This window comes from Centroberyx affinis, unplaced genomic scaffold (assembly GCF_046629955.1).
Source record: "Centroberyx affinis isolate AG114_WGS23_722 - 3 ecotype Tasmania unplaced genomic scaffold, CSIRO-AGI_Caff_v1 ptg003978l_1, whole genome shotgun sequence".
Lineage (NCBI taxonomy): Eukaryota > Metazoa > Chordata > Actinopteri > Beryciformes > Berycidae > Centroberyx > Centroberyx affinis.
In genome coordinates, this window is record NW_027281797.1 from 95886 (window position 1) to 113552 (window position 17667).

General features: G+C 41.5%; 1 protein-coding gene across 6 annotated transcripts in view; it reads left to right on the forward strand.

The window, feature by feature from the left end:
• Nucleotides 1–17667, forward strand: part of LOC139663309 (CLIP-associating protein 1-like) — a 66756-nt gene that overhangs the window by 4849 nt on the left and 44240 nt on the right. For all 6 annotated transcript variants that reach the window (XM_071541947.1, XM_071541949.1, XM_071541946.1 and 3 more), the window contains exons 2-7: nt 275–353; nt 1722–1825; nt 2114–2205; nt 2685–2760; nt 5130–5227; nt 5876–5946. In XM_071541947.1, the coding sequence (XP_071398048.1) occupies nt 275–353; nt 1722–1825; nt 2114–2205; nt 2685–2760; nt 5130–5227; nt 5876–5946 (520 nt within the window). The remainder of the gene's footprint in view (nt 1–274; nt 354–1721; nt 1826–2113; nt 2206–2684; nt 2761–5129; nt 5228–5875; nt 5947–17667) is intronic.

The window sequence follows — 17667 nt, forward strand, 5'->3', positions numbered from 1 at the left end:
GTCTTCAGTCATGGTTCTACTAACTTTGCTGTTTTAGCATCCAGAATAGAAGAATTGCTGATTTATATATTGGATTCGGTCTACAGAACACATTTATTTTAATTCTACAGTCTGTTTTGGAAGGGAAACACTCGGTTTTGTGAAATTACCCACAATCCTTTGCAGCACTCATTCGAATGCATTGCTGTTCTGCTGATCTCATGTTACAGTTGTGCTGTATCTTTTATTCCTTTGCTTTTGCTCTTATGTGTTTCTTGTGGTTTTCATGCTCCAGGTGGTTTTGCTGGGTATGGACCTGCTGTCAGCTCTAGTCACAAGGCTGCAGGAGCGCTTCAGGACGCAGGTTGGAACTGGTGAGCTGATTCATTTCACTATTTCTCAGTCCAAATAGTTTCATATTAACACACCTGTCAGTGTTTTACCCCTAATATAGAGAATTTAAACCTCAGCTTTTGAATATAGTTGATTTTAGGCCTAAACTTCTGTTATATTCATTGTGAGAAGACCATAAGCTGAATGTGTATAAATATAAATGTTATTTATATTCTGCATATATACAAACATTTTATTTTCAGAAGGGTTCCACTATTTGACACTTTATTCACATTGTTTATATATTTTACAATGTTGCTTTTATACATATCGATATTATACACATATATTGCAAGTATGTTTATACCTATATTTTTAAGTACTTAGACATCTACCTTTATTAACTTACTATTAAGTTACTATTAACTTACAGTACTTATGTACTGCACAAATTAAATGTCTTATTTGCTGTCCTGTTTTCCTCTGGCCATATTTCTGCACATTCTCTCTCCGCCTAAGTGTTGAAATTGTCAGCAACATACATTTACATAAAAACCCTCAGTTTTTTCTATTCTATTTTATTGTTTTTATTGATTTATTATTTGGACTGTTTTTATAGGCTACTTAATATTCTATTTGCATGCTCATATTATATTTTTTTTCTTTTTTCCCTGCTGAACCCTGTTACTTTGCCTGCGGCAATGTCCTCATTGGGGATTAATAAAGTTTAATCTTATCTTAATATCTTTTATATCTTTTTAAACTAGTTTTTATGTAGTGTTAGGGTTGAAAATGGGGTCTGGGTCCCCAATTTATTGTATTTGTATATTATATCCTGTTCTACTGCTGCAATCTCCCAATTTCCTTCCTTTCCTGGAATTATTTTGTCATTCAGCATTTACGTTTCTGACAGACAATTTTGTCCTGAGCAACTTTTATAACAATAAGTGCAACAGCAGAATTAGCTTCAGTTCTTAGATCACCAAAATTACAATCAACCAGTAGTAAGGAGGTCAGAGGTCACAGTGGCCTCATAATATTCCTGTGACCCTAGAATAATCATTTAAGACAGAATTGCTAGGAAAAGACATGCATTAAGAACTAAAGGGAGAGATAAAAGAGCTTTTTATTTATTTAGAGGGCAATTAGAGTGAGTGGAGGAGAGGAGACTCAGAAGAAGATGTTTGCTTCATTGTGTTTATTGTTGCGTTAACAATCATCGAATACATAAAAGTAATGTAACATCTCTGAAGCCTTTCAGTGTGTGGTACAACACTGTTCTCCCTGTGTGGATAATAATTACTCCTGCTCCAGTCAGCACAGGAGGAAAGCTCAGGTGTACACAGAGCGTCCGCAGCCTCTGGTAAACTTTTGGTTCTGCCTTTTTATTTCCCTTTCTGTCCCGTCAGTTCTGCCGAGCTTGATCGATCGGTTAGGAGACGCTAAGGACCAAGTTCGGGACCAGGACCAAGCGCTTTTACTCAAGATTATGGATCAAGCTGCTAACCCACAGGTAGACAGAAACACACACGTTCACGCACATACACACTAGGGCTGCTGCACCATAAATACTCTTCTGTGACATTTTCATAGAAATGTCCATTTTATTACACTCCATCTGATTACATCTCAACAACATTTTTAATCTCTTTCCAAGCGTTGAAAAAGAATTATGTAGAAAAAAAATGGTTCACACGTATCACAATTCATACAGTAATTGTAATATTATATAAATCTGAAATGTTGTTTTGTCAGTATGGTGCAAAAATCTGTTCTTCACTGTACATTTCGACCCTTCCAGTACGTGTGGGAGCGAATCTTGGGAGGCTTCAAGCATAAGAACAACCGGACCAGAGAAGGACTCTGCCTTTGCCTCATCTCCACCTTAAATGTGTAAGTCTACAGTAGAAACAGCTGGTTTTGAAATAAATCTCATGAATAAAAAAAAATAAAAAATAGATAAAAAAATCATACATTGTTACATATATATAAGTGGATATAGGTTTTAAAGTACTGTTTTAAGGTTGTGTATGTTAATAAACTATTTGAAGAGTTCTATTCCAAACTCCAATGTATCCATTTGGTAAAAGACAATAATTGTTATCTGATTATAATTATATGATCTATATCTACTTCTACCTTGGCTGATTTTGAAAATGGTTTGTACAGAAAGCGTGTTAAAGAGAAGTCACAGAGGGACATTTAGTAAGATATAAGATATTTCAATTCTAAAATTCAAAACAGTAGTCAGTTGGCCTTTCTAGTGTTAAAAAAGTATTAGAATTTGTTTTCATTTAATGCTGTCACTCATTTAGCAAGAGAAGATGTCACTTTTTTCACATGGAATGCACTTTTTTTTTTTTTTTTGGCAGATATGGATCTCAAAGCCTAACGCTCAGCAAAATCGTGCCCCACATCTGTAACCTCCTTGGTGATCCCACGAGTCAGGTACATTGACTCTTTGAACTGCTTTGGAGATGTATTTGTTGTTCAGCCCCGAGTCACACAAGGCGACACATTTCATGTCATTTCAGACCCAACTGACATTTTCCAAGTTGTGATATTTGTTGTGAAGGAAAATATTCTGCTATAGAGTGATTTGGACTAGTTTTTATAGTCATTTTACCCAGCTGCTATCATCATACATCAAATTGAACACTGACTAAAATCTGAAAATCCACTCAAGGAATTAAGTTTTAGAGAAAGCAAAGGATTTTGAAACTGAAAATATGTGTTATTAGTCTTGGACAGCCCTCTACTGGTGAAATGCTGACATTACAGCTCAACACAGTTAGTCTGGCCACAAAAGCAGGATCTGTTTGTTCCTTTTTTCTCTTTTCTGTATCTATTTTGCACTTACTTTCAGTGTGTGAGTTTATTCATTGTGGCAGACAAGGCATTTAGCTGTGGATGGACACACTGGCTGTTGTAGGGATCTAACCTGTGACCTTCCGGTTATTATGGGATTGTCTATCTAACCACTTGGCCCCTCGGCGCCTCGCTCTACTTTGTGTTTGAGTTTGTTGTCCGGTGATAAACTGCGAAGGTCCATCATCACCGGAACCGCACTTCCCCCCCGACGACAGGAAGCCGTGCCCATGAACTTCCCTTCCTGACACCACACACGCACATACGCTCAAAAACACTTGTCTTCAACTGCATTGTGAGCCTTCACAAGTGCATTATCATCTGATTAGTAGCTTTCTCATCCACTGGTCAAAGTGGCTGTTGGATTCCAAAATTCAACTCCAGCTTTCATTATTTTATCAGCTGAAAAGCGTGTTAGACTGGAGGAGAGACTGGCTGGTAATTGACAAACAAAACCGCAATTTACCATCATTTGGTAGACGGCTGGCAGCAAATTAAAGCCACATACACTGCATTTTACTTACATTATAAATATATCATCAGAAAAATGTTTTATAATGAATTATAAATTTGATGTGTATTATGAAATTGTTAGCTACTACTATAGAGGCTTTGCAGTTGTCAGAAATCTCCTAGCAACCACGTCTGGTGCCCTCGTGGAGAATCGGCTGAGTGCAAAATATTTAACAACTGGGCTTAGAAAAAGAGACGTATCTGAAAAAGGCAGTGATGGTTAGCTGACCAGGTACTCTGGTTTGCTAGTTAACAGGCTGATATTATCTAAACACAAAATTGATTAGATGTGTAAGTGGTGAAGTGATCAGCTCCTGGTCAAAAACAACACAGAAATTAAACATGTCTGTTGAACTCTGACTATTGCCTAAGAGCCAAGGGTTTCCAGTATGGCCGCCAGACGGTGCCACCTGAAAATGATTCACCTGAAAGCCCTCAGTTGTCCCACAAAGTATTGAACCCCCCCTTTGCAAATGTGTGTGAGGGTTTATTATGTGAAGTACAAGACCCTAATGATTACAGAGATTCAAAATGTGCTGAATATGTGATACTTTTTTTGATCCTTTGGGGAACTTGTCTTTTAGTTTGCCCTCCTCCACAGGGAGGTCAGAGGTCAGGCTCAGCTACGGCACAGCACCTCAGGAGCTGGGAGGGATTCAGGGACTTGCTCAAGTAAACTTCAGCAGGGCGGAGGCTTGTCTTACATTGATGCCTTATAACAGTGATTCTTAACCTTTTTCATATCAAGGACCCCTAATTTAGTCCACATTAGAGCCACGGACCCCCATTTGGATAGTCCACCATTGAGGTTTTGTCTCTCGGACCCAAATCTGAGAATATTTTTATTGTTAGATATGATTTTGTCCAGAATCCCATGACTATCTGTATTGTAGGTAGAGAGATAACAGAGAAACTATGATCAAAACTGTCATTCTTCTACATTCTCTAATTGTGTTAACTTCTTGTAAATGAAGTTTAACAATTCATCAATTTGCTGGGGACCCCCTGGGAGCCCCCCAAGGACCCCTGGTGGTCCCCGGACCCCACGTTGAGAACCACTGCCTTATAAAGCCCAACAATATGCGCAACATGTCAGTGTAAAATAGTTCCCATCAGTTGGAGTTTCATTTCGTCTCTTGCTCATTTGTGAGTTGTTCCTGCACAGCTGAGCAACAGAATCACAGTGTCATTATATTAGAAATGTACAAATATTAATGTACTTTATTTAATTTCAAGGTGCTAAAACAGTCGTGAAGTGATAAAACATGGCGATAATGCACAGAAAGAAGAAAACTTTGTCAGGAGAGATAAAGTACCCCACAGAGCTTATAAAAAAATCTCACCTAAACAGCCAGTGATGTCCAGAAATGTGATTGAAAGTGTGTGTTTGTGTTTGTGTGTTGTGTTGTGTTGTGTTGTGTTGTGTTGTCCTGTAGGTGCGTGACGGGGCCATGAACTGCCTTGTGGAGATCTACCGCCACGTAGGAGAGAGAGTGAGGATGGATCTGGGAAAGAAGGGTCTGCCTCAGTCACGGTGCGTTCACATCCTCACTGTGTCGCTCTAGTGCATGGATTAATAACACACTTTTTACACAAATATTTGTTGGCCTTCCAGTTGTTATGGGAATGATTTTTGAACTTGTTCCAACAACACTGTGGTGCCACAGCACTTTGGTGTCAACAGGTCGAGTTTTTTTTAAAGTCAATGTAGTTTCACTCTCTCCAATCATGCACACAGACACTTTCACTATTTAACAAGCCAAATAGATTTTCACAGTATAACACCTCCAAATGATGGTTAGTTTCCTGCCAAAGTGTCTGGCAGAGTCGACAAATACACCAGCAGTAAATTTCACCTACGGCTGGGTGGCTGCTGTTTATTTCCCACCATGATTATTAGTGTTTGTTCTCATAATATTACCCAGTGGGCTTCACAGTAGCCCATTGCCGGTGTATTTTTGGATGCAGAGACTGTTGGTGGTGAGATATTATGTTGGCCTATTTAACTGCTCTCTGGAGGTTCCCCAACTGTCTGAAACAAGCCGGTTTTCTACAGAGGAGCGACTGCAGGCCTGAAGGCAGCGCTGTTGCTTTCTTTTCTGTTATGAGCACAGCACTATTTCATTGTTTCAGTTTGACAATATAAACTGGTTTTGATGTACTGTATCCCCCTCGTTCATAGGTTGAATGTCATCTTCAGTAAATTTGACGAAGTCCAAAGATCAGGGAACATGGTCCTGTCACCGGTGTCAGGTAAGCTCATATCTACTGCTCAGTTTACTGTGCCTCTGCTGTGCCTCTGCTGGTCATATTGTTGTTAAGGTACAGTGTCACTATCCTTTGGTTTTCTACTGGAATACAGAGCAAGCGTGGTCTTGTTTGTGTGGGACAGCAACCTGCAGAAACCAACATGTGACCCTGCTGTACCTTATGAAAGTGGGCCGTATGCTTCTATCATGCACATGATGGATTACACTGTAAACAAAACCTAAAGGGGCATTAAGTACTCTCTGTTGTTTGAGAGCGTCTTGAGTTTTTCTTTTCCGAAACAGTACGGGCCAAGAGATTTTTGAAAGCCAGAAATCTCAGCAGCTGGCAAAGTAATCGTTGAGTCATTGATCAATGATCACCAACCCCGTCAACACCCTGCAGATTTATTATGGTTATTTTGTGCCATGGGGCAGTAAAAAATGTACTTATTGCAGCTTTAATGGGAAAAACATACCGTACTGTGCCAGAATGGGTACAATATAGAACACTTTGCTGTGGAAAAAACATAATTGTCACTTGAGACTGGGACTCTGTTCAGTGAAAAGCAGGATTTCTAAAAAACATGATTGATGATGACAAGGTACTAACACCTTCAGGGTGTGAGCTTCCTGCCAAATACTGACAAAGCTTCCAACAAAATATGCATTCAAAAATATGCTATCATATGCTAAAAAAAGAATGCTGTATTACAGCATACAAATAGACTTTTTACATTCATTTTCATGATTGTATTTGGAGACAGAGCATGTCAGGTTAGGTGATCTCTGTCTGTGTTCTTGGTTACAAAAAGAGGATGGAGGTTCAAACTTTAAACATCAAAGGTGGTGAGGTGCAAAAGGCTCAAACACTTGTAAGGACTGGGAGAATATCCAGCACCGACTCCATTCACCAGTCACAATGAGCATATTTCAGCTGTGCAGCGCTTGTCTTGGTTTCCACGGGGCGCAGTGGGGTGTGTTCTCTGTCTTTCACTCGGGGAATGCAACCTGAGCCGGTTCCTTTGTGCTGCGGGAGGCGATGAGCTTTCAGCCACTTCACTGCAGGAAAAATGACCCTGCAGAACTGGGACAGAAAGGATTGAAAGGAGCCTGTACTCAAGTGAAAAACACACCCCGTTCCCCCCCATGTCACCACTTCATCATTTTTAACGGAGTGTTTTTGAGGCATTGATGCTTTATTGGACAGCACAGTTTGGAAGGACGGAAAATATAGTGGAAACCTTGAGACTGTGTAGTGTAGAAAGACTCACAACTGCTGTTTAAATAATCCAGATAACAGCAACGGGGGAGTAGGGGGGAGAAAGACAAAATGCAATGAATATCATAGGCCAGAAACGAACCTACAACATAACAATTACATCTTCTGCATCTTAGTTTTTTGAGTCACCAGGCCTCCCTACACTAAACTGAGAGACTGTTTATTTATAATTTTTTGTTCTTTTTTAATTGGAATTGTCTTACTGGTAGAAAAGGGTTAGGGCTGCATAATATTGACAACATCTTTTTCAATGCACATACAAATTTTCTTTTTGGCATGGGATGTGTAGGATTTTCTTAGTTTTGATATAAAATGAAATAATTTCTCTAAAATTCAAATTGATTCGGGTTTCTGCAGAGAATACCTTGTCTGAAAAAAAGAAAAGAAAATACTGCAGCTTCTTGTGATTCAATATTTGCAGTAGTCGATGTTGAGGTATTGATATTTTCTCTATTAATTTTGCAGTAGAAAGTTGTCTGTCATCAGGATGAATTAACGCTCCTCTGTGCTACAGTACTGAAACCGAGGCTGAGTGACATTGGATCGTCCTTTTAGGCTTTTTAACCTGTTGTTTACTTTCTCCTGAATCCCCAAGCTGGACTAGATAGTCCTCTTCACTGTGGTCACGAGGCTCGACTTTCACTGTAAGGGGCCCACCGTTAGAAAGAAAGAAAGAAAGAAAGAGGTCTACCTTCCTTTGGATAAACAACCCTAATTTGTCACCGGACTAATTTGGCATAACGAGACGACACGGGATTTTTGTTGTTTCCTCACCATACTGTTCTTTTACTTGCTTTCTGTAAATCAGATAATATGATTTGGGAAGGCTCATTGACAACTCAGTTCCCTCACAATGCGTTTCTTCACATAGGCTTAACTCTCTCAATAGCTTGTTTTTCTTTTGAGTTAAGCATTTAAGCTCTTCAGCGCAGTTTCCCTAACCTTGTGTGTCTGAAGGCCATTAACGCGAGGCTCCCCAGCCTCCCAACACGCCACCGGCAGCCACTTCAAAGAGAGCTGGACGTCAGCACACTGACAACTGACAGGACCATGAATGTCACCTGAGCAGGGGAGTGGAAAGCATCACGCCGGCCTGGAGACCAGGGGAGGGAGGGAGAGAGAGACTGAGAGAGAGAGAGACTGAGAGAGAGACTTGAGAAGCCAAGAAAGAGACTGAGAAACTGAGAAAAATAGACTGAGAGAGAGAGTACAAACAGAGAGATTGCAAAACAGAAAGATTTAGAAAGAGATTGTGAAACAGAGAGACTGAAAAACAGAGATAGAAAAACCAAGAGACTGAGAAACAGACTGAGAAACAGAGAGACAGAAAAATGTAGAGACAGACGCTGAGAAACATAGAAAGAGACAGAAACAGACTGAAAAACTGACAAAGAGACACTAGAGACTGGAAAAAAGAACTGACAGACTGAAAGACACTGAGAAACCAAGAGAGCCACTGAAAAACGGAGACTGAAAAACTCAGAGAGAGACTGAGAAAGAGTCTAAGAAGCAGAGAGACTGAGAAATGGAGACAGAAACAGGAAGAGAGAGACAGAAACAGAAATAGAAACAGAAAGAGAGAGAGAGAAACAAAAAGAGAGAGACTGAAAAAGCGATTGAGAAAGAGACACAGAAACAGAGAATCTAAGAAATTGACCAAGAGAAGCTGAGAAAGAAACGGACAAAAAGCCAAAATAAGAACCAGAGAGCAACAGAGCAAGAGAAGAGTGACCAAGAGAGACACCCGGTAAGAGATAAAAGCGCGACTCTTACTCCGACAGGCCCGGGGCTCTTATTTTGAAGGAGGACCGTCAGCTGTTGTCCCTACAGTCACAAGACCAGGTTGGAGGGGAAGGGAGGGGGGGGGAGGCAGAAGAGGTAGAGGGACGTTGCAGTGCATCAGCGGTGGGACGGTGTCAGGACGGGACAATTTCCCCTCCACTAGATCCACCCGCTGTGTGTGTGTGTGTGTGTGTGTGTGTGTGTGTGTTAGAGCTCTGTGCCTGCCATGACCACAGGACAAGGTATTGCTTCTCTGATCAACCAGCAGCTCCACACTTCTCATTTTCCTAAGACGATTGGCTAAAATCGAGGTGGGCCTCTGCAGGTAAATCTATCAGGTGCCACTTACAGTACATTTCTCATTTTACAGTTGTAGGCCTCTTTTGAAAAGTCTGCAAGGGAATTTCGTGGCGTATATTCTCCTGTTTCTGTGTTTTATTGATGAAAGTACAGGTTATTGCATGGATTTGTTGTGATCGTTACACTAGGATCATGATTGGATGCCATAACTGAAACTCAGTGAGGCGTGTAATCCTGCTGTTTTGCTGTGCTTCTGTCTATAGCCTTGACATAGTACATGCAAGATTATCGCCAGAACGATAATCCCAATTATCTTGCACGATACGGTGATTATAAGAAAGCATGATTATTAGTCTTGATAATTTGAAGAACAGAATAATTTCACTGCCTTTTGGCATCTTATATCAACATCTTGACTATTTCCAACTGCATTCTCAGGGAAATTTGTCACTGTTTGTCAGTCTATAGTGGAAACTGATATCACAATATACGATTAGACATGATGAATTGTGCAGCCTTACCTTGATGTGTGTAATGATCGTATAAAACATCGGGACTGACAGAATCCAATAAGCCCACATGTTGGTGTTAGTGTAGCAGGCATTGACTTGGGTGACTTTTATTAGTTCTGTGGGGAAATGAAGACCCTACACTTGTTCCATCTCCCACATCGTTCAGTGACAAGTCGCACACACATGCACACACACACACACACACGCACACACACACACACACACACACACACACACACACCCTCTGGCCATGGCTTACAAATTGTGAGGCACGTACTCGTTCTCGTTTTAACCTCCTGCTATCATCTGTACTTACGCCATTAAATTGTGACAAACTTGCTTCTTAAAAGCGCTTCAGTAATATATTTGTCTTGACTTGAGGTCTTTGTTGAAGTACTTTTTTCATTACTAATAGAGAATTGGATTAAACGTTATGTAGCTTCCGATACTGATTAACCTGATCTATTTCTTCTGCTGAACACTACACAACTTAGATCATTAGTTTGGGTTGATTGAACAAAGACAGTTGAGCCATAATCCACTTTTGTCCTTTTGAGAGATCTAACATCTTTTTATGTCACTTTGATTTGAGTTCTGACACATTGCTTGGGAGTTTTGGTATCGGATTTTAGTTTTGGAAATTCTGATATAGATGCCGCTTGGTATCCTGGTACTGACCCAACGTCTGGCACCTGCACTTAGCCTCCATGAGCTTTCTGTGTGTGTGGAAAAGGGCAGGAAATGAAGTCACCTTGCTCGTATTTCTGAAACGTTGCAAATGTTTCTTGGTGTTAGGGTTAGGGTTTGTGAAATTCTGTGAAGCCTACCTGCTAGGTTTTGATAAACAGCTGGCTGGCCGCATGACGCACCCGGCCTCAGGAGGTCGTCCAGTTTGGTGCTGAGAGACGAGGGGAGGCGCCCGCTGCCAGCGGGACTTGGGTTGCACAGCTAGCAACCTCTTGAATAATGAACACTGTGCCAGGACAGTAGGAGGGAAACGGTGAGGCCAAAGCTTGTTCGCTGCACCAATGTTTCCCTCAGGATTTCGTTCTTTTATTTTTTGTGCAAACGCTGCTAGAAACTAGGCAGTTTTAGATTGAAAATACCGATAGCCGATATTTTGGCCACAACGTGACCGTTCTTATGCCAAAAAAAGACAAATATTCTGTGTTAACCCGCAAAATTGTATTCTTGTCTGGGTCAAACAGCCTCTGAAACAGCATTTAGAGCATCATGGGATGCTAAAACTCTCCATTGAAACCCAGACTGATGAAAATCTTTTAGTGTTGGCAGCTCTTTAAGGCAGGGAGACCAACCCCAGCTATGCATTCTTTGCTAAGGTTGCAGAACTTGTGGTTTCATAGTGCTGGGCTGTATTGATTTGTTCTGTTCAGCTGGCCCTTGGTGTGCTCTTTGACACTGTCTTCATGGTGGGTTTTTTTTGCCATTGGTTCCCACGCAAGTCTAGAGATGTATGGAACGTAAACCTATAACTCAGTTCTGGATATATCACCTAACTACCACTTCAGAGGCTACTTTATGTGTATTATTTTACTGATATTTGTCGATGTGTGATGCCATTGATGTATGGTGGTGTCTAGTGGGCAGCACATGCAAATATTTGTTATTTGATGTTATGGATTTATGCTTGTAATTTACACTGTAGCTGCTTGTGGGAAAAAAGCATATGATTGTTTTAAAACTCTGCCCAGTCTCTCCGTTAGCGTAATGTCAGCAAATGAGGCTACAGTACTTTTAATGGAATTATGTTATCGCTTTTCCACTGCTGATACTGATTCTCAGAGCTAAACTTGACATCTGATACTGATCAAGTTGATCCTTTGCTGCTACTGAACAATAAAGACTTAGACCATTAGTTTGGGGTCATTAGATAACGTTGGTTGAGATGTAATAGGATTTTCTCCATCGGGAAGATCTAATAATCCTTGTGTGTGTGAAAAATGCAGAAGATCAAGTCCCTTTGCTTTGATATTTGAATTGTTACACGTGGCTCTTGGTATTGGACATGAGTCAGCCAACTTGCTTTTTTTAGAATACAAAATATCCTGGTTGGTTTCCTGTCTAGAAGAGTACACAAAATTAAGAGCCACAACACATGGCTGATGGCTGATGATAATTTCCCATCATGAGTGATTCTCCATTGCGTTGTCTTACTGAGTCAGCCGCTGTAACTGAAGCCTCTGGTGCACCGAGTCTCTCGCTATGAATGGGTGTTAATCTGGTGAGAACGTTGTGAATGAATGCCTGCTAATTTGATGGGAACGTCCCTCCCACTGTTGTCCCAGCTGATTGTCAGGTTTGGGAGAATGGGCATGGGTGTTTCCTGCTCAGCATTCATTCACTCAGCTAGGACAAGGCGTGGAGCATCTCAGGTAGACGGGGACAGATCATCTCATTGTCACTGTCAGGTTGAAGTTTACCTTTATCATTGACTTATGGCTACACAATTATGGCAAAATGATACTCTTTATTATTTTGCTAGATCATGTGATCATGGTTATTTAGCGTGATTATTACTCTTAATGCTTACGGCAGCAAAATTGTTTTGCTGCACTTTTTGTGTCTTTATATAAATGTCTTTTCTAACACAGCAGGCATTATACATGAAACTCCAACTTATTGTTTACTGCTGAAACTAAATTTGTGATGTATGGTTATACACAATTACTTAAGGTCAGGTCAGATCAGATCGTGTGTTTGTGAATCACCTGCTGTGCTTTATCCGTGTGTGTCAGAATGAGAAATTAACACTAGCCGTCTGTCAAATGGTGATAAACTGCTATGGCTGGAGACAGAGACAGATTGACTATGCAGTTATGGGTTATGGCTGAAGTGAATATCGAGTCCATGCGAACAGAGGTTGATTACTTTTCCTCCCGATGCTCCCGAGCTGGGAGTCTGAGTTGGTCTCCCACGCTTTTTTCTTTCTTCCCAGGTCAATGACGCAATATTTTGTGCTGCTAAATGCCTCACCTCTTCCCAGTAATTTTCTGAATTTGCGGCAGGGAGATCAGCTGTCAGATTCCATTAGAGCCTGTGCTGCCACAGACTTTGAGACGCTGCCAGGTGGCAAACTTGTGACTTGGCATCCAGAAGAGATGCACAATTGTGGCCAAAATGAATCATGAATTTAGCTAGATGTTGTGATCGTGATTATATGATTATCGATCACGATTATTTAATTTGTTTCATTGCACTTATGGTCTCGTATAATCAACGTCTTGACTATTTTCAGCTACAGCGGAAACTTAAAAGTGAATTGAAATGTTTCAGTGTTGCAATATTATGATTATTCATTTTGAAAGTTAATGAGTATCCATGTTAATTCTCCAGCTGTAGCATCCATCTAGTTTCAGTTGAAGTGATGTGGATTCACTTCAGTTGGAGATTAAATTTATAGGGGAGTACAAGAGAAGTTCCCCTTTTTATACTTAATATATTGGGAGTCTTTATCTGTCAGGCAAAATGGCAATAGCAGTCAGCACAATGAGAGAATATGTAAGCACAATTATTGGCCCTTAACATGCAAATATTTGTAATCACCTGCCATATATCAGTAACTCTGTGGATTTGAATCCAGCTCATGACTTTTGTTGCGTGTCCTCTCGCTCTCTCTTTCTCTCTCTCTCTCTCTCTGTCTCTCTCTCTCTTTTTTTTTTTTAAAACGAGAAACATGAAATACGGCTCTGTGATATAGCTATAACTGTCAAGATTAACACTAATCTAATATGGCAATAGTGCCATCTTGTGGACTGAGGTTTCCTTTCATCTGATACTGTATCAGTGGGGGGGGGGTAAACACCAGCCTACAGCCAAATGCTGGTAAACATTGGCTGTGGCTGGTATGTGTGTCTACCAGCATGTCTAGCTGTAACTAAACATAATTTTTAGGTCCAGTTCTACTGTATATATCCAGTTGGCTGGTAAAATATTGACAGTGGGTGGTGAATTTTGGGATGAACCAGACACTGACCTACAGATTTTGTTTCCTGACCTTGATATAAGCGTTGCGTTGTTGATTGGAGTACACTAGCTTGAAACTAGTTTGACTCAGTTTAGTCTAAATGCTGGAATTGCTTGCTCATGTTGAGGCTTCTGATCCTGGCAGATTGAGTGAGGTAATGCTCTGCGGTTTGCTTTCAGACTGTTATATTGCCCTCAGTGATGCAGGTGGATTTAAAAGTCAAATGACTACAAAACTATTGACTATGACTATTGACTGACACAGACACAAGCTACTTTATGTTTACCTGCTGGCTTCATTTCTCTCTTGCACTCTTTTTTTTTCATTCGGTCTCTTTCTCTTCTGCCATAAATGTAACATTTACAAGCACATCTTCAATCTAGCCTAATTGTATACTGTAGTGGGATGCATATTATAGTATAGCCTACTGTATATTGTATGTTTTGCATTGTCCCCTTGTGCTGTATATGCTGTGTCATAATAGGATATAATGTATGTCTATGTCTCTGCACATATTTTTTGTATTTGGCGAATGAAGTGAGTCTGATTAAGCTGCTAATATTGTGAGAGCAGAGTTTCCCCAATCATTTTTCAAATTGCAGTAGAAGTTAAGGCTCATATTTTGGTTCTTGTGCAGGTTTTAATGCAAAAAAAGAAAACGAAGCAGTGGCCTCATATTCTGCGTTTTGTTGATATATTTCTCCAGCAGTGACCTTGCTGTGATAACATTCTTGCTTCGGCTGCCCACTGGTGGGTGAGGGATGAACACAAGGGTGGATGCTACATCGTGCTGCCTGTTATTATTTATAGGAAAACACAGTGATATAGAGGACCAGTCTGCCCTGGAGATGTGTGAGTCTGGGGGAGCCACCAGCCACCTGAGCCACCTCTCTCTCTCTCTCTCTGTCTCTGTCTCTCTCTGTCTCTGTCTCTGTCTCTGTGTGTGTGTCTCTCTCTCTCCCTCTCTGTCTCTCTGTGCCTCTCTCTCTCTCTGTCTCCTCCCCCTCTCCTGAGTCATGATGACATTGTAGCTGTCCCTCATCTCTGACTCCGCCCACACGCTCCGCCTCCGGGCCGAGTGTCTGGGTTCATCTCCTGACCGACCCCTCCCTTCCCTTCCTTTCCCCTCTCGGCGGTCCACTCTTCCTGCTCCTCTCCCTCCTTCATTATAATCTCTCCATCCCCTCCCTTCCCTTCCTCCATCCTGGTCCTGAGGTGTCACTATGCTGAGGAGAGGCAGGCAGGCGCTTTGCATCACAGCACAGCGTGCAAGCTGCTGAGAAGGACAGAGTGTGTGTGTGTGTGTGTGTTCGCTAAGGGGAATCAGAGGAGGACAGAGTGTGAGAGAACCAGAGGACAGCGTGTGTGTGTGTGTGTGTGTGTGGAAGAAGAAGATAGAGAGTAGAAGAGGGAGATTGTATTGGAAATGTGTGCAGCCTGAAGGCAGCGAAGAGGAGCCTGCAGTACGTGCTGGTTGTCACTGACAGGGAGGGGGAGGCTAGCCGGTCCACTTCCCTCCCTTCTCTCCTCTTCTCTATCCGGGACCTCCATGTGAAACGATGTGAGGACCGAGGAGGGCTGGAAGACCACCTGACTGTCCCTCTGCTTGCCTTGCCTGCCTGTCTGAACTGCCGGCATGCTGAGGAAGCTGGTCTGCCGGCGGATTTGCTCCTGTAAGCTGCTGCTGCTGTTGCTGCTGCTGTGTTTTCTCTGGATGGAGGGATGGATCGAACGGGGCTTGTAGTAGCGAGGAATAGTGGAGGTTGTAATCAATGATTAATGCAGGCGCCAGGGATTGTCTCAAGTCATCAGGAGATGAATGGCAAAAGAGGGAGTCACCTCTTTGACAGATAGAGAGAGAGAGAGAGAGAGGAGGGAGAAGGCGGAGGAGGGGGTTGCCTGGTGTGACGATGGCTGTAAATACAGGAGGAGTGTGTCTGGAGCCTTAAATGTAAACACAGCAGGATGGTTTCCTGGCCTGCTTCAGCTGAACTGGTTTGTGGACAGTCCACAGGATGTGATGCAGCTGCGCTCTGTCTCTGTGCACAGCTGAGGTCAGGTGCATTGTCATAAGTTGTAGAAACAGGAAGGTTCAGCGGAAACCCAGAAGACAGAGCCTGTCTGCTATGTAATTTGGGAGAAATTGAATATTCAGTTTATGTTCTGTTGACCTTTTATTTGTTGAGCTGATAAGTAGGCTTTATAGGAAAATGACTTCTATTTCTGGTAATTTATTTTGGTTGGATGATTATGAAACACTTGAGATATGTTTCTGAAAAGGTTGATTACATCTGGTAAGCTTTAACTTTAAAGCCTGAGAAAACGGCAAAGTACTTTGTATGAATTTGATTAGGGATATGTTTGTTATAAACATATAGCACTGTGTTGCATGGGTGTTGTCTTGTAAGCATGTGGCTGGGCACCTTGAGTGTACAACATGAATGTCAAATTAATCGTTCTATTCAGTCAATCAGTCAACCATCCGCTTGTGCTGTTAGCGTGAGGTGAGCGTCTATGTAGAAACCTGTTTTTGCTTGTCAGAAGAAAGAAGGGTTTGTGAGAACTGGGATCTCTCTGGGGTTATCAAGTTTAAATGTAAACTGAGCAGGCTGATTTCCCAGCCTGCTTTGGCTCAGTTGATTTGTATAAAAATTACAAATGTACTGATGAGTTCATTTCCTCTCTGTGGCATTAATTCTGTTATATCACAGTTTGTCATAACACTCCAGGACCCTTGGATTATGATATTTTTCTTACTTGAAGTGACCTGCATGACCCTTGGGCCATTGGAATCTGTTAAAAGTCCATCTTATTATTTCAAAAATACACGGCCGTTCTTCTCCTTCTGTCAAGCAGACTTTTGCAGATACAAACTCTTATAACTACCTGTAAACTGACCTGTTGAACTTCCCTTGCATACAGTAACAGCAGGATCACAGTCCCTCATACCACTGTTACACTTCTGCTACCAATTCCAAGCAGCTTAAATATCAGCCAACACCACATTGTGATACATACATTTTACTGAACATAGTCTGACTGTGATGGTTCATTGAATAAAAATGCATGAGATTGAATCATTTGTTCTCTATTAGATCTAATATCCGATTTATGAAGATGGCAGAAAATCACATGGCTTTGCTTTTATTTCTGACACTTCGTGTTGAATTTTAGCATTGGGATAGCATGACTCTCCCTATTTTATCCCTACATAAAATAAGATAAACATTATTGATCCTCAAGGTCACTGAAGTGGCCAAGGATAGGATCCATAGCAACACAGTAAATATAATTATCATCGGTTGCATCATTGATAGATTCACAAATGTTTGCTTTTTACTCATTTACAAATTTTCAGTCCCAAGGAAAGATTGTATATGCAAGGTCTGCAAATGTGCATCGTGGATTTTTTTGCAGGAATATCCTGTTGAGCCAGATTGCTGTTTACCATCCGTCTGTGTTCCTCCTGTCATGTTGTGTTGATGTTCAGGACGTGATGTGAAGTGAGAGCTGTCGTCATGCTTTCCTCCACACAGTCACCTTGTGTTCATATTGAGAAGGTGTTGCACCGTGCTTTGATACTGCGCAGGGGGGGAAAACTGCGACCTGATGGCACATGACTGATGTGTTGGCTGAGTGCCCTGCTGCTGTGTGTGTGTGTGTGTGTGTGTGTGTGTGTGTGTGTGTGTGTGTGTGTGTGTATGTGCTGTGTGTGTAAACTTTGAATAATGAATGAGGATTGATTGCTAGTCGAGCAGATTCCTGTGCTGAGGGGGACTCACGTGGCGCTTGGTCGTCCGCAGCAGGACAGGAGTCACTTCCACAGGGCTTCACCTCTGTGGACTGTTGGGAGGAAAGAAAACTTTT